Raw genomic sequence first — 22,426 nt, forward strand, 5'->3', positions numbered from 1 at the left:
GTCAGGGCTGCGACAGTGGTGACAGAATCAAGAAATCATCAGGATACCAAATTGGCAGCAACTGGTGATCAACTGAGTATGGGATGAGGGAGAAGTAGGCCTTCATGATCGGTGGTGCCAACAAGATGGAAAATACAGAAAAAAACCTTCCGTTTAGGGGAGGAGGTTATGTAATGGCATGCAGAGTAGAAAGAGGATATGTTCAGGTTTTGATGTGTAGAGCAGAAGGCACCTTAGTCTGTTGTCTGTCTTTATAACAGAATACCCGAAACTGGGTAATTTATAAAGAAAAGTAGTTTATTTCTTACAGTTATGGAGACTGAGAAGTCCAAGGTTGAGGGGCTGCATCTGGTGAGGGCCTTCCTGCTGGTGGAGACTCTCTTGCAGAGTCCTGAGGTGGCGCAGGGCATCACATGGTGAGGGGGCTGTTCCTATTCTTATAAAGCCACCAGTCCCATTTCCATGATAACCCATTAATCCATTAACCCATTAATCCATTAACCCATTAATCCATTCATGAGGGCAGAGTCCTCCTGACCTAATTACTTCTTAAAGACCCCACCTCTCCATACTGCCACTTTAGGGATTAAATTTCAACATGAGTTTGGGGGGGAACAAATATTCAAACCCATGGGGCATTCAAGTGGAGATGCCTACTTGGAAGTTCTGGAAAAGGAACGGAACTAAAATTTAGAAATTGTCAGCATATGAGTGCGTGAATGTGTGAAATAGCCCAGGATGAGTGAGCACAGTCCAAGGAAAAGTGAGCCGGTGACACCTGACAAAATACCTAGATGGAGGAAGAGACGTCCAAGCAGACTTTAGTTGGACACTAAAAGCAAAATATGGTGATACATTGTCCATCTATGATGGAATTATTCTTAGAATCACTGCTCTTGATGGTTGTACTTGTGAAGATCATTTAAATCTACTGTTTTGCAATACCCCTTGACCAGAAAACTAAACCCTATCCAGCAATATTATCAAACTCAACTCAAAGATTAAATTTCTCCCTTCTGAAGTCCTACAAACCAACCTCTGAAGTTTGAAGGCAGCTGACATGACCCAACTCAGCTCTCTCTTCTTGGATTAGAGTGCCAATTCCTTTTCGATAATTTGCTGTATGACAGTTTTTAGCCTTCATCTCTAGCAGTTCTCTCCTGGAGACACTGCAATTTGTCCATGTCTTTGCAGCATAGCAAGCCATCCTCTGGCAGTATTCTAACTTGTGCACAGTACACTAGTAAGTATTGCTTTTCTTGTTTTGAAGACTACATTTCTATTAACGCAGCCTAAAATTAAGTTTATGAGCAGCCACGTTACACTATTAGCTGTTTGAACACATAATTAACTAAAGTACACTGGCCCCTCCCCCAACACAGGCCTGTAGCCAACCCTTCTTCCCCCAGCCAGTACTTTTATGATTAATTTTGTTTAGCCTAATTGCAGGTTTCACATTTCTGGTTATTTTTCTTTCACTCAATATCCAAATTTTCTTCTTGTCCCTTTCATCATAGGGCATGAAATGGCCTGGACACCTGTGTAGCAACTGTCAAACCAGGGTAAATGTCAGGGTAAAGAATGGACCTTCACGAACTCCATACCTAAGGGGAATATTTTGTTTCCAGCTTTAGGCTTCTGGTTCTAGCCTTGAACTGCAAGTTTAACAAGGAAATGTACCAAAGGTAGGGCACATGGCAACCATTGTCTTTTTGATTGGGTAATTCTATTTTTCTTAAATTATTTGTTGATTCGAACTATTTTTCTTTATTCCTTTGTGAATATTAAAAAAAATGTTTTTCCATTCTCTGAAATCTCTAGGTGATTAAAAGTTCAAGTTCCTTCAACTTCAATGGCACAGCACGGGGCCTCAGGTGACAAATATTGTTTCAGGCAAATGTGAAACAAATAGAAAAATTCTCACTTAGGAAAGACATAGCATAGAATGCTACCTCAAAAAGACAGGTAACATTGCCATATGGTAGCTCCAGCTGAAGGCCGAGGACGTGAACTCATAAAGGAGGCCATCTGCTCAGTTCTGGGCTTTTCTTCCGCAAAGAGGAAGGATTGCCAAGAGTCTACTGTTTGTTTTTTTTAGACTCGTCAAGAGCAGTAGTGAGAAGGGGGGAAAGTAGTAGGACAAGGAGTTCAATCTGTGACTGTGACTATGAATAATCAAGTGAAATAACTCACTACCTTTGGACCAGGCAAGAGTCCACTCTATGAAGTCAAGATACTAGATTGGTTCTCTGAGTTCCCACCTCCTTGAGCATCCTCCCCTTTGTACCCTATTAATGGATAGGGGTTTACTTCTCCACATGTTTGCTGGAGCCTAACAGCTTGGATTTGGATTCTGACTACACCATTTACCAGGACTTGTGGCCTTCGGGAAAGCCCTGTCTGTAAAACGGAGTTAGTAACAGTGTATCTCAGATATATCTCAGAGTTGTGAGGAAAAAACATGTTAATACATACAAATCACTTAGAACAGTGCCAAGCACCTATTTATGCATTCAGTGTTAGATACTATTTTTAGTGTGCCTTGGCCCAAAATAAGTTCTAGTACAGGTACAGGGCCTCTAGTGCCTGTTTGGCTTCCCCAGTATAGATAAATCAGCGCTGAGTGAGTTAATTATTAACATGTAGCTAGGTGTCTTAAGAAAACAGTGTTAAGGCTGTAGGCAACATGGTAGAAAACAATTGTTATGGTCCCAAATTTCTATTGATTGGGAAGACAAGGCAATTTCCTCCTGCATACACTTTATTCACACATGCTAAATCTCACTAAACATATCACACTGTCAGGGAAGATGGCTAAGGGAAAGTTAGGGTTGTTGGGTAATCCTTGCTTCTGGCCTTGTTTTGCACCAAGGTAAATAAACAGCCGGGAACACAACTGGGGTGAAGAGGGTAAGGGTGAGGAGGGGACAAAGCGCAGTGTGGGAGGCAGCTCATGGCGAGGCAGGCAGGCAAGCAGGCAGGCAACAGTTCTAGCCAATTAACACTTTATTTTTCCAGTTGACACCTGAATAGATGTTACTGTCCGCTTCCTAACCCCTGTGGGGGTCCTACCACACTTGGACCATCCATAGCCCAGAGGAGCAGGTTTCCTTTTCTCCCTAGGACATTAAGGACATCCCCCATCTCAACAAGACAGAGAACATGCTCACCAATCCAGGGCTGGTGCACGTGCTGTCCCTGCTCTCCTCCTGCCTTGTGGAAGGCCGGGCTGAACTGGGCAAGGGTGGAGGTTACACAGACTACCGTGACCTAAGAGTGTAACTACTGGCCTGACCCACCACCCTAGGTTTACTCTTTACCTCCTAGACCAGGAACCTCCCTAAAGCTTAGCCAGTGCCCGCTAGGAAGGAGGGGCCGGCAAAGGGTGGGGGTTGAGCTGCTAAGGACAGGATACGGCAGGGAAATAAAGCAAAGGAACACGGGACAGGAGAGAAAACGTATAAAGTGCCTGAACTAAATAACCAAGTGGGACACAAGGGCAGAGCAGCACAGGTCCCTGAGGATAGGAGGAAAAAGAAAGGGCTAGACCACCAGGGCTTGGGGCATAGTGGAATGAGAATAGAGATGAGGCAGGGAGGCAAGAGCAGGCTGCGGGAAGAACTTCCCTAGCCCTGTTCACATCCACTAACCCAAATGCAAAATTATTTACAAACTTAAAACCAATCCCAGGCACAGGTACTGCACCATGCCTAGGACAGCAGGCAGGCAGGCAGAGGGTAGACTGGCTACTGTCTGACAGCCAGCTTGCCCACGCATTGCCCCTCCCTGTAGTAGTACGGAAAGGAGGAAACAGCGAGACCCCCAGCCAGGAAGCCCGACTATGCCTGCAGCTCCTTCCCCCATGGCTCATGGCTCTGCCATGGCCTGAGCCTCTCTGTCTGACTGTACCAGAGAATGGGTGTCAGGACCCAGGGGTGGAGCATCAGGGGGCTCTGGGGGTGTCTCTGGCCCCAAGCCCAGCTCTGCATTCAGCTGCTCCAGCTCCCCCTGATCCAGCAACTCAAAGTCCTCAGTGGTGAGTGCCTCTTCTTCCTCAGGGGCAGGCAGGGGCTGGGCTAAGTCCTGGGGAAGAGGTGAGAACATGGAGGAGGGGACTGGGTCACTGTCAGCAAGGCAAAGTGGGGGTGACAGGGTGGTGGGTGGAGCACTGAGGTCACCACTCACAGCCTCTGGGCTCAGCGTCTCCACTGATCCTCCAGGGGAGCACTTCACTCCATCTGGGGAGGACCCTGCCCCATTGAAGTGTGTGTTCACAAAATGAAGGGGGGATGAGAGCCGAAGCAAGGTTTCCTTAGCTGCCACATCTTCTTCTTCTTCCTCCAAGTCCAGGGCTTGCCTTGACAGGGTCTGAGCAGGGCCCAGTAGGTCTTCAGGAGGCACTAGCTCTGCCTCCTCTCCCTCTCCCAGCTCCCGGCTCAGGGCCTCCTCTGGCTCACTTGGCAGGCTCTGTTGGTCCAAATCTGTGCAGAGAACACAGGGTTAGGAATCAGCCTGCTGCTCTAACTGGCCACAACAGCCAACCAGTTCAAGGACGAGAACTCAAGACATGGAAGGCTGGGCCAAACCTTAGGTGTCAGGGTCTTTCAGGACCTTAGGGCAGAATGAAAGGATCAATTCCCCAAAAGAAACATTGACAGGGGCCAGAGAACAGAATCAGCACCCCACAGCAGGGAATGGGAAGATGAGGAAGGGCGAGGGGCACCCCATACCCTCAGAGACATCAGTCAGTTGTGGAGTTGTGGCCCGGGATACTGAGAAGCCACCACTCTCCAAGATAGAAGCCTCCTCATCTGACAGCTCTGAGTCTGTAATGGCCAATGCCAGTGCTGTTTTCTTCACATCCACCTGCAGGAGAACCAGGATGAACACAAGTGATAAGAGAACCAATTTTTCAGGGGCACACTCTCCCCCAAAACCTCTAGCTCCCACCCCCTTGAGAGGTGACAACTCTGAAGCAGACAGATTCTCCCCCAGCCTTCTATTTCACACCCCCATCTCCCCTGGACCTCACCACTGCGGAGAAGCCAGCCAGCTCTGCCTCGCTCTCACTCTCTGTCTCTGCCAGTGGTTCATCACCTCCTGGGGGTATGTTCTTTCCTTGCCTCTCTAGAGAAGCAAGAGCAGTAGGACAGTGACCAAGCATGGGCAATGGTAGGGTACAAACATGGTCAAGAAATTGCAGATCTCAATTCCAAAGCATCTCACAAGCCATAAACCAAAGCCCTCCCCTACTTTCACCCTCCTGGATTAAGGGAGCCCTCTTACTCCTCTTGTCGTGTTTGTGATGCAGGGCATCAGCTTCCGCCTTCATGCTGTAGTCCAGCTGCATGAGCAGGGGCTCGAGGCGAGTGTACATCCTCTGGATTAGCTCATGATAAACCACCAGGGGCCACAGCAGGATACTCAGCACTATGGGTTAGAAAGTCCCCTCAGAGCTCCCTATGCCAACTTCCTAAGGGCCCTCATTCACCTAGTCCCTGAACAGGAGGACTGAAGGAAGATAAGGTCCTTTCCCAAGGCTGTGCCAACCTTTTCCCTTCACACCCACTGCCCTCCTCCTCAGATGACTCTTTCTCTGTCACTACAACATCCCTGGAGACCTCCACAAATTGGTAACTGGGCAGATGGAGCATGGTCCTCCCTCTGGGTAAGACCAGGGGAAGAAAAAAGGAGAGGGCTTTGAGAAGGGCAGGACTAGACCCTACTCACAGACAATGTAGGAAATCATAATTCCTGGAACATAGTGTCCCAGCACAGCCAGCACAGCACAGCCAGAGCAGACTCGAGCACAGAACTGCAGAGAAGAGCACAGACAGGGTCTGAGTAAGAAACTGTTGCTCAGCTAGTGAAAGGATGGATATGTCTTCAAGGAATGTGGTGATCCAACCTAGACAAGAGGTTCAAGACCACCAATTCAGAAGTTTGCAACAGACACTACCAAACACCTATAAGTCACACCAATCTGCCTTGGCAGGACAAAGAAGCTACCAGAAGCTTATTCCTTGAGGCATGCCTGCCTCCTATACCTGGCAGTAGCTATGAACGTCGCCTTACGGCCTTTTCCTTCAGGGTCTCCAACAAGGGAGTTCACATCACACCTCCCCCATCCCCCACCTCTAGTCCCCCTTGGGGCAGGGAATTGTTGTATAATATAGGGGGGTTACCTGAGCTGGATTCTGCCTCTTGTACTGGAGCAGCTCCTGCAGGTGAATCTGGAAGGTGAGCCAGCTCTCAGCCAGGTATCTGCACAACTCAGGCACACTCAGCAGGTGCGGCCGGGCTCCTGACCCCGCACCCTCACTGGGGAGACATGACATGACCCCTGGAGGCCTCAGACACCAGTTCCTAGACACTCACATCCCTCTGAGAATGACAATGAGATCTTCAGTCTAAAAAGGTAGACAACCCACCTCCCCAAAAAAGGCTGTCTTGGTCTTGGGAAGCAAAGACCAGAGGACCCAACCCTCTGCTCCAAAAGGAGCAGGCACACAAAAACCTTGGTCCTAGGAGCCCAGGACCAAGAAAACTCCATGGCTTGTTACTAGTCTATTCACTATGCTGAGGCCTGTGCCTGCAGAAAATGCAGCACTGCCCTGCTCCATGGTGCCATCGGCACCAGCAAGCAAGACAGGATTTGGGCATCTGTCTTCGAGAGGTGGCCTGCACTCACCTGTCAGAGTGTGGCTCCTCTGGGGAAGATGCTATAGAGAGAGGAGGGGGACAGATTATTGAGTGGTAGGGGCCCTAGGAGACACTCCCCAAGGCAGAAATAGTCGTCCCTCCTCTGCAGTCCCAGAGCACTTTCTTCAGATGCCAATCACAAGAGGTATTACATGTTATTGTTATTTGTCTCCTTTAGACTTCACCCTTTTCAAACACAGAAACCATATCTTATTCATGTTTATATCTCAAGCAATTCACGTACAGCTTGGCACCTGGTTGCTCCAAAACGACTATTAAGTAAATATGCAGCTAGCACAAAAAACAATGACTTCATATTTATGTACTTCCTATCGTGTCTGAAGTGCGACCACAAGCACATAACACATATTAATTCATGTAATCCTCACCTTCCTATCAAGTAAGTTCTATCACCCATGTTTTATGTATAAGGAAACTGAGGCTAACAGACTGAGCGACTTTAACAAGGTCACACATGGTAAGTGGCAGAGCAGGGAATGGAACAGACTGGTGCAGACTCCACAATCTTAACCAATGCACTTACAGTAATATTAATTTTGGGAAAGGGGAAATTCTCGTTTTAGGTAATTTCCTAAAACGGGGAGGGATGGGGGGGTGTGCCAGGGAGGCAGGTGGCCTGCTACACATTACCCTCACCATTCAACCCCACCCAGCGGGCTCAGGCACCAAGCAAGTACCTAAAGGGTGATTACTAAATGAACGAAGAAACACTCACCTGAAACATCAGGGAAAAAGCGAGGCTGCCAGAGATCCAGCAGAAAATAGGCCAAAAGTGAGATGCTGAGTAGGAAGAAGGGCCGGAGGGACGACGAAGACAGCAACCTTAAGGAGAGACAGGCACCTCAGCGGCGAGTGGGTGAGAAGCTCCTGTACCCATTTCCAAAGGCGGAAAAGCGCCCATCGATGGGGGAATGGCACCTCTAGGCCTAACTCACGAGCCAGAGAGAGAGAGGAAAGGGGCAACCTAGGCGGACATCAGCCTTCAAAAACTGGGGGATGGGTCATTCCCACAGGCCAAGTGACAACCCAGAATGGGGAATGGTACTCCCGGCCCCTCCCGCCCCCGCTCAGCCCGGCCCCGCCCCCCTCCTCCGCGGCCGTTACCAGAAGAGGCCGTTGAGCGCGGCCGCCGTGACCAGGCTGTGCAGCGGCTTCTCCCACACCAGCAGCCGCTGCGCCGCCGCCAGCACCGCCTCCCAGCCGCGGAGCCGCAGCCACAGCGTCGTGGCCAGACGTCCCACCGCCTCGGCCGTGGCCGCCTCCTCCTCCGCCTCGCCGGTGGCCTCACCCATGCCTAGGCCCAGACCCAGGCCCAGGCCGAGGCTCAGGCCCATCCCAGGGCCCCCACCCGCGCCGGTGTTTCCACCCCCACCGCCGCTCGCCATAGCCCCGCTGCAGCCGCCGCCCGAGCTCGCGAGGAGCCAGGGCTGCGCGGCCGCCGCCGGGGGCGCGTCAGGCGGAAGGGGGCGCACACCGAGGAAAGCAGAGGCTGCGGACGAGGGTCACGTGACGGCTGAGCGACGAGCTCATCACATGACGCGGCCTAACTGCCGGGATAGGGCTGCTCGCGCGTGCGCGCAGGTGGCTTGGTGACCCTGCGCCTACGCAGGTGCGTGTACTGGCTGTTGAAGTTGTGACCGCAGGTCAGGGTCCAGATCCCTGCAGACCCGCCCGTTTTCTTCTCGAAGAGCGGGCAAGGCGGCTAGGAAGTCCGGTGTTGCCCCTACCCCTGACTGGAGGGGCAGAAAGCGGGCTTCCAGACGCCGGGTATCCCGGGTAGGATCTGCTACTCTCGAGAAGGGCGGCGGCCGTCCCATTACTCAACCCTCAACGCACTGGTCCTCCTTGTTCCCTCCCCTCGGCGGGTAAACACACCAGCGCGTGACTCGACAGACTCGAAAACAGCTTCACCTACTCAGAAGTTCCCCATCTCTTTCCAGCCTCCGCGTATCAGAGTTCCTTCCTCCCCCCACCTCAAACGTGAGATTGGGGGCGGGAGGTGAGTTTAAAAATAAAACCTTGTTTAGATGCTGGTTATTTGGGGAGGGGACATGTTTATCCTTTTTTGTTTACTTGTGATTACTGCATCCAGTAATCCCACAAAATATGCAATGAGATTTAAAATTTCAAACTGTATTAAAAGGTATGGCAGAAAGTAAGTTTATCTTCCATCTTGTCCACAATTCAGCCACTGGTTAAGTTTCTAGTGTATCCTTTCAGATGGTTTTTATGTACATTGCTAAGCGTGTGTATATCTTCCCTTTTAAAAAACAATCTACATTCGTTCTGCGTCTCGTTTTATTAACATTTGTGTCTACATCAGTACGAAAAACTTCTGCCTGCCTTGTTCATCCTTAGTGTGGGTGGCCCCCTAGCAGCTGTCCCCATTTCTCAGACGAGGGCGCCTGGGACAGCTCGTTGACTTGGCCCGGCTCGGTGAGACCAGGAGTTCGGGTCTGGCTCCTTCCCGGCGGGGCGGGAGGCTGGGCCCAGCGGGCGGCAGGAAGTGCCAGGCGCTGACTCGCGGGCTACACCCCCGTGGCTTGTAAACGCGGGGCAGACGCGGCACAGGCACTTGAGCCTCGCAGCCTGGGCTCCTCTCTACTTCGCGAGGTGAGCGCCGCACCGACGCCGGGTGCCCCAGGCCTCCGGCCCAGCGCCGCGCCCGGGGCGGAACAGGAAGAAGCACCCGCCTGCCGGGGCTCCGCCTGCCGCCGCCAGCGCGAGGGGAGGGGGCTCCGCGGGCGAGGGCGGCGGCCCGTACCAGAGGGGCCGGCGGGCCGGTGGACGGGCGGGCAAAGAGGGCTCTGCGGCGGCTTTCTTACGACTCGTTCCCGTTCCTTCACCTTCTCAGGGCGGCGGCTGGCGGCGCGATGGACGTGGCCGGGCTCCTACTGGACGAAGAAGTCACCTTCTCCCTCACCGGCTTCCAGGACTTCACGGTGAGCGTGCGGCCCGCCTCCTCCCCAGCCTCCCGGCACTTGGAGCCTGGACCCCGGAAGCTGCCCTCCCGGCCCGAGTTGGGGCCGCGGGCTCGCCTGACTGCTGTGCCCAGGACTGGGCGGCAGCCGCTCGAGCAGCGCCTGCTCGTGGCCCCGGCCGCTTAGGCCCTGAGGGAGAGCCGCCGGGTATAGGAACGCGGGTAGAGGTGGCCATACCGGAGGTCCTTCTCAGAGACTCTCTCCCCGGGAGCTCTCTGTGGGGTGGGGGTATTCCTCTCCCTTGGGACCAGCTGCCATCAAACAACCGAGAGAGCCCAGCTGGGTGAGGCGGGCCTGCCTTCCCCCGCCTCTTTCCAGCTGGAGCCAGGATCTCCATCATACCCTTGCTGCCCTTCACCGCCCGGCTGCCTTGTTTTAGTTCCTCCCAGGACACCAGAAGCTGAGCGCCCGGATCCGAAGGAGACTCTACTATGGCTGGGACTGGGAAGCTGACTGTAGCCTGGAGGAGCTCTCCAGCCCCGTGGCAGGTCAGGCAGTGTTGTGTGCCTGGGCAAGCGAGAAGCATGGAAATGGGGTAGTCAGCAAACACGGAAATGACTGGAGGTTTACCCCACGAGTGGCGCTGTTTTTTCATAGTTAGCTTATTGGTACTTGGTTCAAGAACACAGTTTATGTTCATTCTTTTAATCCAAGTGAGTGAAAAACATTGCTCTCTCAGGAGTATGTATCACTCTTGATTTACATACCAGAAACTTTTAATTTTCTAAGGATTTCTATTACATGTACCCCAAGAAAACAGGCATATTTATTTTTCAGAGGAACAACTGTGAAAGGCAAATCTGGGTAATTTCAAGTGACAGGGAAATAAGCCTTCCTGCTAGAATGAGCTGAAATTCTGACTTGAAATGGGCTTTTTGTCTCAGTGTGGGAGAATTTGATCTCTATTTTGTTACTATGGTCCTGTTCTCAAGGCCTCACAAAATATAGATCTGGGTCTTCTGCTGATAGCAGTGAGGACTGGTGAGTGGGAGCTGTGTGCTCACTCTGCCTTCCTTCTGTCCTGTGCAGACATTGCTGTGGAACTGCTCCAGAAGGCAGCCCCCAGCCCTATTCGCCGACTTCAGAAGAAATATGTAGCTCATGTGTCCCGGTGAGTCTGGAATTAAGGAGGATAGAATCAGAGTGTTTAGGTCCTGGAGAGAGGAGAATGGTTATCTCTAAAGAGAAGATGTAAAGACAAATGAGCATGAGTTGCAAGAGTTGAAGGATCCTGGGGTTTAATTACTGGTCTTTTCCACCACCTAGGGAGGCATGCATCTCCCCCTGTGCTATGATGCTAGCTCTGGTGTACATTGAGCGGCTCCGGCACCGAAACCCAGACTACCTGCAGCACGTGTCATCCTCTGATTTGTTCCTGATCTCCATGGTAAGACGTCCCCTCCCCTTCCTCTCCCTAGTGAGCCAGGAGCCTGGTGTGAGCTCTACTGACACCACTTCTGGTTCTTCTGCAGATGGTAGCCAGTAAGTACCTCTATGATGAAGGGGAAGAGGAGGAGGTCTTCAATGACGAATGGGGAGCTGCTGGAGGTATGCCTGTGCCTGCTCTCAATGCCTTGGAGAGGGGCTTCCTGAGTGCCATGGTGAGTAGCTAGCTGTTCTCTTTCTCCATTTCCTTGGCCCATCTTTACCTTCCTTTCATCCTTTATTCCCTTTCGGCCTTCTGTTGTTTCTTCGTTTCTTTCTCTGCCTGTCTTCCTTGTATCTTTCTGTTAGTATCTTTCCTTTCTACCCTTTCAGGACTAAGCACAACTTTTGGGGGTTCCTGGAGCAGTGAGGCCAGGATTGGAACATTTCCTCCCCTCTTCTATTCTTCCAGGGCCCCACAGGGTACACTCTGAGTCAGAGCTTATCCTACTGGGCTCTGAGTATTTGCTTCCAGACTTTCTTTGTCTTTAGATTCTGAGTTCTCTATGGGCATGGACTATTCTCAGAGTCATTTTCCCTTGTCTTCCTTAATGGAGGATATATTGTGAAACTGGGTAGATGGTGATTAAATGAGTTAATACATAAATTCTTGGGACAGTATCCAGCATATGTAAGTGCCAAATAAGCATTAGCCATAGTGCTGGTTGTAGCGCTGCTATGGCTCTTGTTACTAAATGACTGTGGCTCATCTCTGAGTCTGGGTTGGTGTTCTCTCTTCTTACCCATAGGATTGGCGTCTCTACACTGACCCTCGGGAGATCTTTGAGGTGCTCAGCTGGCTAGAGAGCTGGTAGGTTCTAGGAGTTGGGAAGAGGGGCTCAAGGGATGTGGGGACTGAGGCCTAAGCTATAGCAGGTAGAGAGGAGGGTCTGTGTAACAGGGGAGGGAGGAGACAAGAAAGAGAATCGCCAAGGTAGTGATTCCCAAACCTATCTGTCCTCTTCATAATTGCCTTTGGGAAGGTGGGAGTGGCTTGTTGAAAATACAGGTCTTAGTCTCAGCCTCATTTTCTGGATCTGCAGGTAGCCTAGGAATCTGTATGTTTAGCAAGCTCCCCAGTGCTTTCTGGTGGGTATCAGTGTGTCAATGGACTGGCTGCAGGAGAGTTGTGACTCTCTCTGTTGTTGCTCCCTTTCCACCAGTGTGGCTGAGCAGCAGGGACGGCGGCGGGGCTGGTACACCTACACAGACCTGTGTGTGCTGCTGGAACAACCAACCTGGCAGTTGGCCCTGGGCTCCCTCTGCCAGAGGCTGGTAAAGGTGAGGAGGGGCCGGGAAGGGTAGGGAAATTGCGTGGGCTGGTTTGTAGGGTGTCAGGCAATTGGTGAAAAGCTCAGGAGATGGGATTTAGGAGTAGATCGGGTTTGGGAGTAGATGGGCAGGGCGGGGTGTAAATGGCTATAGAGAGTTCCAACTTAAACACAAGTCTCTAGAGATAAGGGGTTAGTGTGTTAGAGACAGTCAAAATTCTGCTTCTTTCTTATTTCGTCTCCTGCAGCTGTCTTGCCTGTTAGCTGTGGCATATGTGAGCAGTGTGGCCCTGGCTGTAGCATCAGTGGCTGTCATACACCAGTCCTTGGGGCTGTCCTGCAGCCCTCCACCTGGCCCCCCTGACCTTGGAGTGACCTCCCGGTGCCTCTTGGAGCCCTGCGTACCTTCTGTACCACAGTGCCTGCCGTCTCCTGCTAATGTCTCCAGCTGTCGAGAATGTGACAAAGGACTGCGTTCACTCTGGGGCAGTCTTCTGGCCTCACTGACTCCCCCTCCGTTGCCTCCCCCAGAACCCCCTGCCCCTCCCACTCTTCTCCATAACTGCCCCCTTTGCCAGAAGCTCCAGAGAGCCTCCCCAACCTGCCGTGCCTGCCATCACCCCAATCATACAGTCTCCACTGGGCCTCCCAGCCCCTGGTACCACACCCATGGCCTGGCTCCACCCTGGCCCTGGAGCCCTGTGCCCCCACCCCTACCCCAGCCCCAGCAATGTTCCCTTTTCAGTGTCATGGAGCTGGCCCGCCTCAAGTCTTTCATTTTCCCGGGCTAGGTAGGGTTCCGAGGAATACATTAAGAGGATTTGGGAGTCCCTGAGAACCTGGAGGAGCAAAGCTTGATTTAGATGTTCTCCTACCTCTCTGGGTCCTTGGAGGGTCCCGTGTCCTCCTGGGTAGGAGCTTAAGGGGTGGTGGGGCAGAAGGACTGAAGGTCGTTCACTCTCCTAGACCTCAGTGGCTGGCTGCTTGGCCAGGGCAGTGATGGTGCCAGGAAAGGCTTCTGCTCAGTGACCAGGGGCATATCATGATGGACAGAGGAGAAGCCCCTGTCTCTGTCTCTTCTGGGTTCTTCTAGACTTGCTTTTGAGTTCCCTAGGATGGAAGGGTAAAGATGGGAGATGGAGGAAGTGAGGTGAGGGGAGGAAGGAAACATTGACATGGCCTGTGTGATGTCCCTGAGGCAGGAGAGCCAGGGACTGATGGGGTCAAGAAGGGAGCTACTGAGGGAAGGTCAAGTGAGGTAGGAAAGCTTCTTTGCTCCCATTCCTTGAATGTAGTCTAATGGAGCCAAGACTGCTGGGGCCTTCAACCTTGACCTTTTGTCTTCCAACCTTTTCTTCGTAGTGCCCTGCTCCTAGGCTTCCCTCTCTTCTGGTTCCTCTTCTCTTCCCAGGCCTTTGGCCTCTGCTTTGTATCTGGGTTTTTCACGCTTTTGTAGAACTGAGATTTCAATAAACAGTTTCAGTTGCATGGCCTGGACTTTTCCTTCTGCAGCAGCCGTTAAAGATCTCTTCTCCCTGTATCTGCCTTCAAGCCTCCCTACTTCCTGATCCTGTCATCTCGCAAACTGTTTTCTCTGAGCCCCCATTTCAGAACTTCCCTGTTGTTTTATAGTCACAGGTGCCTATTTCCAACTCCCCTCATCCCTGCTCCCAACACCACAGGGCCCTAGCTGTGGGACACAAATGGTGACTGTCCCATGCCTGGGTTGGCCCTGTCTCATGTGTTCTGGGTGAGCACCATCCTTGTGCATCCTGAAGCATGCCTTGCCAAGAGTGGTCAAGCTGTGTATCCAGCAGAGGCCCATGAGCTCCTTGAGGGCAAGCCCCGAGGGCACTTTTTATCCTGATGTCCTCACCATTCTGACACGTAGTGGTAGTCACGTGGTGTTTGTTTAACAACTTCAAGATCTCCAAGCCTGGGTCATCACTGGAAGAATGAAAACAGTCTGGGCAGCTCAACAGGGCGTACGGGACTGCTGAAGATCACTCACAGGAGGGGCGGTACTGCCCCCTAGGGGACATTTTAGAAATTTATGGGCTGGTTTTTGGTTGTCTGAAGGTTCTGAGGGGATGCTGTAGGTGTTTTAGTTGGCCTGGGTAGGATGCTAGACATCCTGGAATGCTCAGGACTTCCCATACTATGAAGAATTCCCAAGACAGTCTTTGAAATGACTGGTGATCATGTCTACGAAAATTCTGTTTATATATAAGCCTAGGACTATTATTTTACATGTAACATGAAATAGTTTTTGCACATTTTGGAAAAAGACTCAGCTTGCCAGGAATGCATCTCCGTATAAATTAAACCAAAGTCATTTTGCTCAGCACTTTACCAAGAGTTTGTTCACCATTTTGGAAAATCAGGTTACCAATGTTAGCACTGCTTGTGGACCCTGAGTCGACAATAAAGCACCAGTATCAGCTGGCATTGTAGCTGTCACATCCGCAGCAATTCTACATACAGATGTAGGGATCGGACTACTTCATTGTCTTCTGGTTTAGTTGTGCTAAGCTTTCATATAATGAAATGCATGTTATTGTACATTTCATTTTACATCACAGTGAGGACATCATATGGAGTTGTTTGTGGCTGTTGTAACGTGTGATGTAGGTTATATCATCCACAAGTTTCATTTTGAGGTAGTCCAAGGGTCTTGGTCCTAAAAGGGTTAAGAACTTTGGATTTAGTGGAGACAGTTTTGAATGTTGGTGCTGGGAGAGAGGAAATACAGTCTGCAAAATCTCCTCAGATTATTTTGATGGGTCTCCTCCCCACCCCTCCTATCCTACTTTTCCTGAACCTGGTCTAGCAGCAGGAGATCTGGATGAAGATTCTTGGGGGAGGGGGTCCAGAACTTGGCTTTCCAGTTAATGGCTGATGGAATTTGCACAAGAACTGGGCAAAGGTGAAAGGGCCCTGTCCTGCCCCAAATTCCTCATCCCTTTGCTCCGCTTCATTGACACCCCCACCCCTCCCCGCCCCCTCCCTAACTTCACCTAAACTCTGACCTCTGACTCTCTACTTAACTCTGGCCCAGGGCTGCTCAGACTAGACAAAAGGCAGGGCAGCATGAGCAGATCACACCCCCATCCCATCCAACTCCGATCGGTGGGCTCCCAGGATGTCCTGGTTCCCCTGCCGCCACCTGCTCCCCAGAATCACTCCTCCCATTCCTGGGCCTCTCTGTGTGGGCCTCTGCCCTGGGGCCTCAGCTGTCTTCTGGCTCTGCAGGTAGGAGACAGAGATGCAGCAGTTTGCACTGGCTGAAGGGGGTGTTTGGGGGAGGAGGTGTGGCATGAGAAGGCCTCTGGAAATAGTTATTTCCTCCTTTTTCTGAAGACTGCCCCTCCCCATCCCTCCACCTGCAGCATATCTTGGTCCTGGCATCTCTACTTTGTGCCTCTCACTTGCTCCTGCTTCGCAGTCTTGCCCCAGGAGGACTCTCTTACTCCCCTTCTCAGCTCCTGGCCTCCAGCTTCTTTTCATGTGGCGTGTCTACAGTCCTGCAAACTTGGATGGGCAGCAGGTGAGGGGAACTTCTCTGGGGAGAGGGGTGGGGCCCTGAGGTGGGGGATAGGAGAGACTGGGGCGAGTCCTTTTGGCTGCTACATGTTTTCAGACCTGCTGGGGCTGCTGTTCCTACAGGCTACCTCTTGTCCAGGCTCCATCCTTAGAATTCCTTATCCCTGCTCTGGTGCTGAGCAGCCGAAAGCTACCTCTGGCCATAGAGGCACCTGGAAACTGTGAGTACAAAGCAAGGGCAAGGGGTAAAGGTGGGATTTGGTGTTCATCTGAGCATACAGATGTAGGTGGGTGCGGGATTGAGATTGGGCAGTGCTGGGACTGCTAGGCTCCGTAGGGGTCTTGCAGCTGTGCCAGGCACCGAGTAGGACTATAGAGCAATGGGTCTCCATCTCATATACCTTTCTCCTCTCCATGCCCCAAACTTCTCCCAGCCTCCCTCTTGCTGCGCCTGTGTAGGGGGCCTGGCTGCCACAGCCTGGAGCTCTGGAACACTTCTCTCCAAGAGGTGAGCACATGGTGATGGCAAGCAGGAGGGATAAGGGTGGCCAGGCCTGGGGAGGTTTTTGTTTCCATTGTGCAGGAATTCAGATGCTCTGGGGAAGGAGTCTGGGGAGGGACCCATACCTGAATTAGTTAGCAAGTCCAGGCTGAGGTCAGTTTGATTGAGCAGAATGTTTCTCTCCATCCTCTTCTCTCCCAGGTGTCCGGGGCAGTGGTGGTGTCTGGGCTGCTGCAGGGCACGATGGGGCTGCTGGGGAGTCCTGGCCGCTTGTTCCGCCACTGTGGGCCCCTGGTGCTGGCCCCCAGCCTGGTTGTGGCAGGGCTTTCTGCCCACAGGGAGGTGGCCCAGTTTTGCTCCACTCACTGGGGCCTGGCCCTGCTGTACGTGAGTCCTGAGATGCCTGGGATGGTGCCCAGTGGGGTGTGGACTAGGGGAGGGCAGAGCCACTGGCCCCATCAGAGTCAGCAGTGACCCAAGCAGGAACAACACTTTTTATATTTAGAATCTAAGACTTCCTTGATTCACCTGGTCTCCCTGACTTTCACACTGTCTTCTGCTGTCCCCCAAGGAGCCTTCCTCCTCCTTCCTTGAGGGTTTCTTCTCTGCGACCCCCTTTTATGGTATTCTGCCCACTCACACCTCCTTTCCCACCCCTCAGGATGTCTGCTGCCTCTCACTCCTAAAGCTCCTTCTCTCTCCTAGGGTTATCCTGCTCATGGTGGTCTGTTCTCAGCACCTGGGCTCCTGTCACATGCCAGCATTCCCCTGGAGGCCAGCTTCGACCTCTTCAACTCACACTCACCTCCATGCCTTCCGGCTGCTCTCGGTATGTGGGGGTCTGGGCACGGGCAGTGGAGGTCAGAAGGGCTGGCATGGAATGCTCGCTCCACCCCCTAGCTTTTGGCTTCTGTCTACCCCACTTGAGGCTGTCTCAGGAGGTTCTGGGGGAGGAGTTCTTCCCCATCTCAGTCTTGCCTCTCAGGTGCTGATCCCTGTAACCTGTGTGTGGATCACCTCTGCCCTTCTGGGTGTCAGCGTTGTCCCCCTAGAGCTGTCTGCCCCTCCTAAGGCACCGTGGTTTTGGCTGCCTCACCCAGGTAGGTTTTCTCCTAGTCCTCCACCCTCTTGCTCAAATAAAGATACCTATTTCTTTGAACTCAAGATTTAATGGATTTCATTCCTGAGTCAAATCCTGTGTTTTCTCAAAATTCACAGAGAGAAATTGCCAATGTGAGGGGCAATTCCAGCCCCTTACCAAAGGTGTTTTATTAGGGGCAGTGCTGGGAGACAGACGTCTATAGTTAATGCATACCCCACCATGCACTACTGCTACTAACCTAATCGACACACTTATGTTACCATCCCCATGGGCATTTGAATTGGCAACCTATGTAGAAAGATTGCTTTTGGCCAGGTGCGGTGGCTCACCCCTGTAATCCTAGCACTCTGGGAGGCCAAGGTGGGAGGATCACTCAAGGTCCGGAGTTCAAGACCAGCCTGAGCAAGAGCAAGACCCTGTCTCTACTAAAAAAAAAAAAAAATAGAAATTAGCCGGGCTACTAAAAATATATAGAAAAAAATTAGCCAGGCATGGTGGTGCATGCCTGTAGTCCCAGCTCCTGGGGAGGCTGAGGCAGGAGAATCGCTTGAGCCCAGGAGTTTGAGGTTGCTGTGAGCTAGGCTGACGCCACGGTACTCTAGCCCGGGCAACAGAGCAAGACTGTCTCAAAAAAAAAAAAAAAAAAAAGATTGCTTTTGAGGCACTGTGTGTGAAATTTGCTCATTCATCAACTTAAGGCTCTCTTGAGTGATCATTATGTGCTAGGCATGTAGTAGGGGAGGTGGTAATGAGCATGATAGACACAGTACCTGCCTTCATGGAGCTTACAGTCTATTGGGGAATACATGTACTAATTAGTCACCCAAGTAAATGTAAAATTGCCATCATGGTAAATGTAACCAACGGGAAATGCATTGTGTGATGAGGGCTTACAATGGGGAATTCGACTTTATCAGGGAGGTCAGGAAAGGTATTTCTGAGGAAGGGATTATTGAGCTGAGATGTGAAAGATGAGAAGGAGCCAAGTGGACAAAGGCAGGACAGAAGAGCATTCTGGGTAGAGAGAACAGCATATGCAAAGGCCCTGTGGTGGCTGGGAGCACAGCAAGTACAAGGGCCTAAAACAAGGCCAGTGTGTCTTCGTGAAGGAAGTGAGGTGGAATGTGGTAGGAGATGAGGCTGGAGTGAAAGGGAAGAGTCAGACCAAAGACGACTCTGTAGAGCATGGGAAAGGAATGGGTCTCTCTCCTTAGAATTCAGTGGTTTTGTTCTAAGATACCATCTTCAAACACGTTGTGGCACAGGCCATTGGTGCCAGGGGGATGCTTCTGACTTTAGTCTGGCCCCAAAGTGGCTCCTTCTCCCTCTCCAGGCGAGTGGGACTGGCCTTTGCTGACGCCCAGGGCTTTGGCTGCAGGCATCTCCATGGCCTTGGCAGCCTCCACCAGCTCCCTGGGCTGCTACGCCCTGTGTGGCCGGCTGCTGCACTTGCCTCCGCCTCCTCCGCATGCCTGCAGTCGAGGGCTGAGCCTGGAGGGGCTGGGCAGTGTGCTGGCCGGGCTGCTGGGCAGCCCCATGGGCACTGCATCCAGCTTTCCCAATGTGGGCACAGTGAGTCTTATCCAGGTAGGTGGATCCAGGATGGGGATGGGGGCAGGAGCTGGGGGTGCAGGACAGGGAAGGAACTCACACTGATCACCAGCTGTGCCCAGCACTCCTCAGACACTTCATATCATTATCTCACTTAGGGAGGTACCTAGAAGCGGTAAGGGGCTAAGAGCATGGGACATGAACAAATCAGGACTGAACTCCTCCTATGCATCAGGCACTGCACTAGGCTGGGCGAAAGAACAAGTCACATAAAGTCCTGGTCTTTTGGGGACTTCATAGAGGGAGAGGCAGACGATTGAAGAGAAAGTAGAGAAAATTTCAGTGAGTGGAAGTGCTATTAAGAAAAATCAGGCTAGTGAGTAAAGGAGGCATGTTTAGATAGAGTGGTCAAAGATGCTTTTTGGAAGGGTAACATTTGAGTTGGGATCCAAATGATGAGAAGGAGCTGGCCAGGCAAAGACCTGGAACAGTCCGAGAAGTGGCTGTTTCTAGTGTCTCTTCTTCACGTAGGCTGGATCTCGGCGAGTGGCCCACTTAGCGGGGCTGCTCTGTGTGGGGCTTGGGCTCTCCCCGAGGCTGGCTCAGCTCCTCACCAGCATCCCGCTGCCTGTGCTCGGTGAGTGGATGTAGCAAGAGGACTGGTATAGAACCAGTACTGCCCAGTGTGGCCCAGCCAGTTGCATAGGCTGGCACCCTTTCTTTCTAAATAGCCTTCCTGGATATATGGGTAGATGGACATGGGCATGTGTCAGCTGCCCTCAATTTCTCAGCCCAACATCTTGGCATCTTGACTGGGTTTCTGGGCTTCTTGCAGAATCAGAAATGAGCCTTTCTCTCTCCCTATCACAACTTGCCCGCCCTGCAATGCCCTGTGCTGCATGAGGCCTCTCCAACCCCCCTTGATTTCTTCTGTACGAGACAGGTGGGGTGCTGGGGGTGACGCAGGCGGTGGTTCTGTCCACTGGATTCTCCAGCTTCCACTTGGCTGACATTGACTCTGGGCGGAATGTCTTCATTGTGGGCTTCTCCATCTTCATGGCCCTGCTGCTGCCAAGATGGTTTCGGGAAGCCCCGGTCCTACTCAGCACAGGTGTGTAGAGTGGGGAGGGGAAGAGGAGTTGCTCAGTAGTGGGAAAGCAACGGGCTGAGGCTTCAGGCTTTCTGGACTCTGGCCCCATACCCTTCTCTCAGCTTTGGTGTAAGTGGTTCATCCATTTGCTTAACAAATATTTATCGAGCACCATACTAGCCACGTGGGATACAAAGGTCCCTCCAGGAGTTACAGTCTAGTAAAAGAGATGAGATGTGTAGGAAAATGACAAGAAAGGTTAAGATAAAGAGCTGTGGTGTTCAGCGGTAAGAGAGATAGCTTCTGTTTGAGGTGATTCAGTAACATGGAGCTGGTCTTAAAGGATGGTAAGTTTTAAACATATTTGGTGAAAACAAGGTTATTCCTGATGGAGAAACCATTGTACACAAATACATAGATGTAGGAAGTCATGAGATATGTACTGAGAACAGCAAATAGCTCAGTTTGTCTAGAGTAGTGGTTCTCAACTAGGGGTGATTTTGTCCCCACAGGGGACATATGGCAATGTCTGGAGACATTTTTGGCTGTTACAGATGGGAGAAGGGGGGATTGTTACTAGTGTTTAGTGCATAGAGAGATGCTGCTAAACATCCTATAATGCACAGACTGCTCCCTGCCCCAAACAAAGAATTATCTGGTCCAAAATGTCAGTAATACAGAAGTTGAGAAACCCAGGAGAGAGCACAGAAGGTAAAAAGTGGGAGATAAGGTTGGGGCTTTTAATACCAAACATTCCAGAGAAAGGGAGCTTGGAACAGTCACAGCACACCTAGAGGGTGAGTTGAGCAGGGATCCTTGGGAAGGGCCTGGGTGTGGGGAATGGAGAGTAGAGGGACAAAGGGTGAGGGGGATGAAATGATAATTCAGAAAGACTTGTCTTTAGTCTAAGACTTAGGTTTAGGTCTGGAAGGATATGCCTCCCTGGCCTAGGGTACAGGATCAGAGTTCCCTTCCTGCCTGGCCCCAACCCCTTGTAGGCTGGAGCCCCTTGGATGTGTTACTGCACTCACTGCTGACGGAGCCCATCTTCCTGGCTGGACTCTTAGCCTTCCTCCTAGAGAACACCATTCCTGGTAAGTTGAGGGCAAGCCCTAGTAGACTGGGAAATGGCCTTAAGTCACACTCCCTGGGTTGGGCAATGGCCTGATCAACTTCTCTTTTGCAGGCACACAGCTTGAGCGAGGCCTAGGTCAAGGGCTGCCATCTCCTTCCGCTGGCCAAGAGGCTCAGATGCTGCAGAAGTCCAGGGAGAAGGCTGCTCAAGAGTATGGGCTTCCTTTCCCTACCCAAAACCTGTGTCCCTGCATCCCCCAGCGTCTCTGTTGCCTCTGCCCACTGCCTGAAGACCCTGAGGATGAGGAAGGGGGGTCCTCTGAGCCAGGAGAGATGTCAGACTTGCTACCTGGCTCTGGGGAACCATGCCCTGCATCTAGCAGAGAAGGGCTTAGGTCCCAGTAATTACCAAGACTCCTCCTTCTACGCTGGTTAGTTTAGTCCTAACTCCCAGCTTACTGGAGAGTCATCTCCCAGGCTCTACTTTCTCATAGAGGATGTGTGTGTGTGTGTGTGTGTGTGTGTGTGTGTGTGTGTGTGTATGAATATATGTCTAACATGGGCCCACCTAGAGTGCCCATTTCCCAATAGGGTGGGTTGCCTTTCCTTCTCTTAATTAGGTCTAACCGTTCCAGAAAGAGGCCATGGTTTAGTGGGCTATGAATGAATGAATGAGATTTTGCCTGTGAACTACTCACTGCCACTTGAACTCCAGCATTCACTTAACAAATACTTATTGAGCCCCTCCCATGTGCAAGGTCCTGGAGCTACAGACATGGATAAGACAAGTCCCTGCCCTCCAAGGCATTTACAGTTTTAAAAAAGCCTATGTAATTGCTAATTAAAATGCAAAGCAGAAGGCAGTCTGTAATAAAGATTAAAATAATGCTGTGGGAGCAAAGAGGAAGGAACAATTAATTCTGATTGGGGATAGTGGGAAAGGCTTTATGAAAGAAACACTGAGGTGGCCTTGACAAGTGAGGAGTTTTAATTTTTCAGGTTCGGGGATCCAGCTTGAGCAGAACCAGGAGTTGTACAAAACACAGGATGAGTTGAGAGTTTTCAAGTTTCTCAGCGGTGACAGCATAAGTATGGGGTGGACAGAGGAGAGGTAAAGGATGAAGTCAGACTACGAAGTTTATGCCTGAGAAATGCCTCTCTCAT

General features: G+C 51.5%; 4 protein-coding genes across 12 annotated transcripts in view; 3 read left to right on the plus strand and 1 right to left on the minus strand.

Moving 5' to 3' along the window:
- Nucleotides 1-2,743: 2,743 nt before the first annotated feature.
- On the minus strand, nucleotides 2,744-8,485 carry RETREG2 (reticulophagy regulator family member 2). The gene is made up of 9 exons (XM_045560030.1): nucleotides 7,828-8,485; nucleotides 7,439-7,545; nucleotides 6,692-6,722; nucleotides 6,186-6,321; nucleotides 5,731-5,815; nucleotides 5,287-5,430; nucleotides 5,033-5,127; nucleotides 4,731-4,866; nucleotides 2,744-4,481 (listed from the first exon to the last, which is right to left on the minus strand). The coding sequence occupies exons 1-9, from the start codon at nucleotides 8,106-8,108 to the stop codon at nucleotides 3,868-3,870; spliced, it is 1,629 nt and encodes a 542-aa protein (XP_045415986.1). The 5' UTR covers nucleotides 8,109-8,485; the 3' UTR covers nucleotides 2,744-3,867.
- Nucleotides 8,187-13,888, plus strand: CNPPD1 (cyclin Pas1/PHO80 domain containing 1). Of its 4 annotated transcripts, none has more exons than XM_045560032.1 (10): nucleotides 8,187-8,499; nucleotides 8,664-9,336; nucleotides 9,578-9,665; nucleotides 10,084-10,192; nucleotides 10,734-10,815; nucleotides 10,971-11,091; nucleotides 11,177-11,305; nucleotides 11,879-11,940; nucleotides 12,293-12,410; nucleotides 12,649-13,888. In XM_045560032.1, exons 3-10 carry the CDS (start codon nucleotides 9,597-9,599, stop codon nucleotides 13,189-13,191), a joined length of 1,233 nt encoding a protein of 410 aa, XP_045415988.1. In that variant the 5' UTR covers nucleotides 8,187-8,499; nucleotides 8,664-9,336; nucleotides 9,578-9,596; the 3' UTR covers nucleotides 13,192-13,888. The 4 variants fall into 4 exon arrangements, with proteins under 4 accessions (XP_045415988.1, XP_045415987.1, XP_045415990.1 ...); XM_045560035.1 differs by having other exon boundaries at nucleotides 8,360-8,499; nucleotides 8,664-8,722; XM_045560031.1 differs by having other exon boundaries at nucleotides 8,187-9,336.
- Nucleotides 13,889-14,791: 903 nt separating this feature from the next.
- On the plus strand, nucleotides 14,792-22,154 carry SLC23A3 (solute carrier family 23 member 3). Of its 6 annotated transcripts, none has more exons than XM_045560028.1 (12): nucleotides 14,792-15,652; nucleotides 15,790-15,947; nucleotides 16,067-16,188; nucleotides 16,378-16,451; nucleotides 16,647-16,828; nucleotides 17,151-17,274; nucleotides 17,431-17,545; nucleotides 18,881-19,134; nucleotides 19,630-19,735; nucleotides 20,042-20,209; nucleotides 21,187-21,282; nucleotides 21,375-22,154. In XM_045560028.1, exons 1-12 carry the CDS (start codon nucleotides 15,491-15,493, stop codon nucleotides 21,665-21,667), a joined length of 1,854 nt encoding a protein of 617 aa, XP_045415984.1. In that variant the 5' UTR covers nucleotides 14,792-15,490; the 3' UTR covers nucleotides 21,668-22,154. The 6 variants fall into 6 exon arrangements, with proteins under 6 accessions (XP_045415984.1, XP_045415981.1, XP_045415980.1 ...); XM_045560025.1 differs by having other exon boundaries at nucleotides 16,067-16,164; XM_045560024.1 differs by having other exon boundaries at nucleotides 16,067-16,164; nucleotides 17,151-17,545.
- The window catches only part of NHEJ1 (non-homologous end joining factor 1), an 81,350-nt gene continuing 80,341 nt past the window's right edge, over nucleotides 21,418-22,426 (plus strand). Inside the window, exon 1 of the mRNA XM_045560037.1 lies at nucleotides 21,418-21,474. The gene's annotated coding sequence lies outside the window, so the exon portion shown is untranslated. The remainder of the gene's footprint in view (nucleotides 21,475-22,426) is intronic.

Source organism: Lemur catta, chromosome 8 (genome assembly GCF_020740605.2).
Source record: "Lemur catta isolate mLemCat1 chromosome 8, mLemCat1.pri, whole genome shotgun sequence".
Classification (NCBI taxonomy): domain Eukaryota; kingdom Metazoa; phylum Chordata; class Mammalia; order Primates; family Lemuridae; genus Lemur; species Lemur catta.

Coding starts and splice junctions, on each gene's coding strand:
- SLC23A3 (XM_045560024.1), top strand. CDS start 15,491: ATGAGCAGATCACACCCCCATCCCATCCAACTCCGATCGGTGGGCTCC. Junction 15,653..15,789: donor GCTGTCTTCTGGCTCTGCAG/GTAGGAGACAGA, acceptor CTCCACCTGCAG/CATATCTTGGTCCTGGCATC. Junction 16,165..16,377: donor CATAGAGGCACCTGGAAACT/GTGAGTACAAAG, acceptor AACTTCTCCCAG/CCTCCCTCTTGCTGCGCCTG.
- CNPPD1 (XM_045560031.1), top strand. CDS start 9,597: ATGGACGTGGCCGGGCTCCTACTGGACGAAGAAGTCACCTTCTCCCTC. Junction 11,092..11,176: donor ATTTGTTCCTGATCTCCATG/GTAAGACGTCCC, acceptor GTTCTTCTGCAG/ATGGTAGCCAGTAAGTACCT. Junction 11,306..11,878: donor GGGGCTTCCTGAGTGCCATG/GTGAGTAGCTAG, acceptor TCTTACCCATAG/GATTGGCGTCTCTACACTGA.
- RETREG2 (XM_045560030.1), bottom strand. CDS start 8,108: ATGGCGAGCGGCGGTGGGGGTGGAAACACCGGCGCGGGTGGGGGCCCT. Junction 5,816..6,185: donor AGAGGCAGAATCCAGCTCAG/GTAACCCCCCTA, acceptor TCTTCTCTGCAG/TTCTGTGCTCGAGTCTGCTC. Junction 4,867..5,032: donor TGGCTGGCTTCTCCGCAGTG/GTGAGGTCCAGG, acceptor GTTCTCCTGCAG/GTGGATGTGAAGAAAACAGC.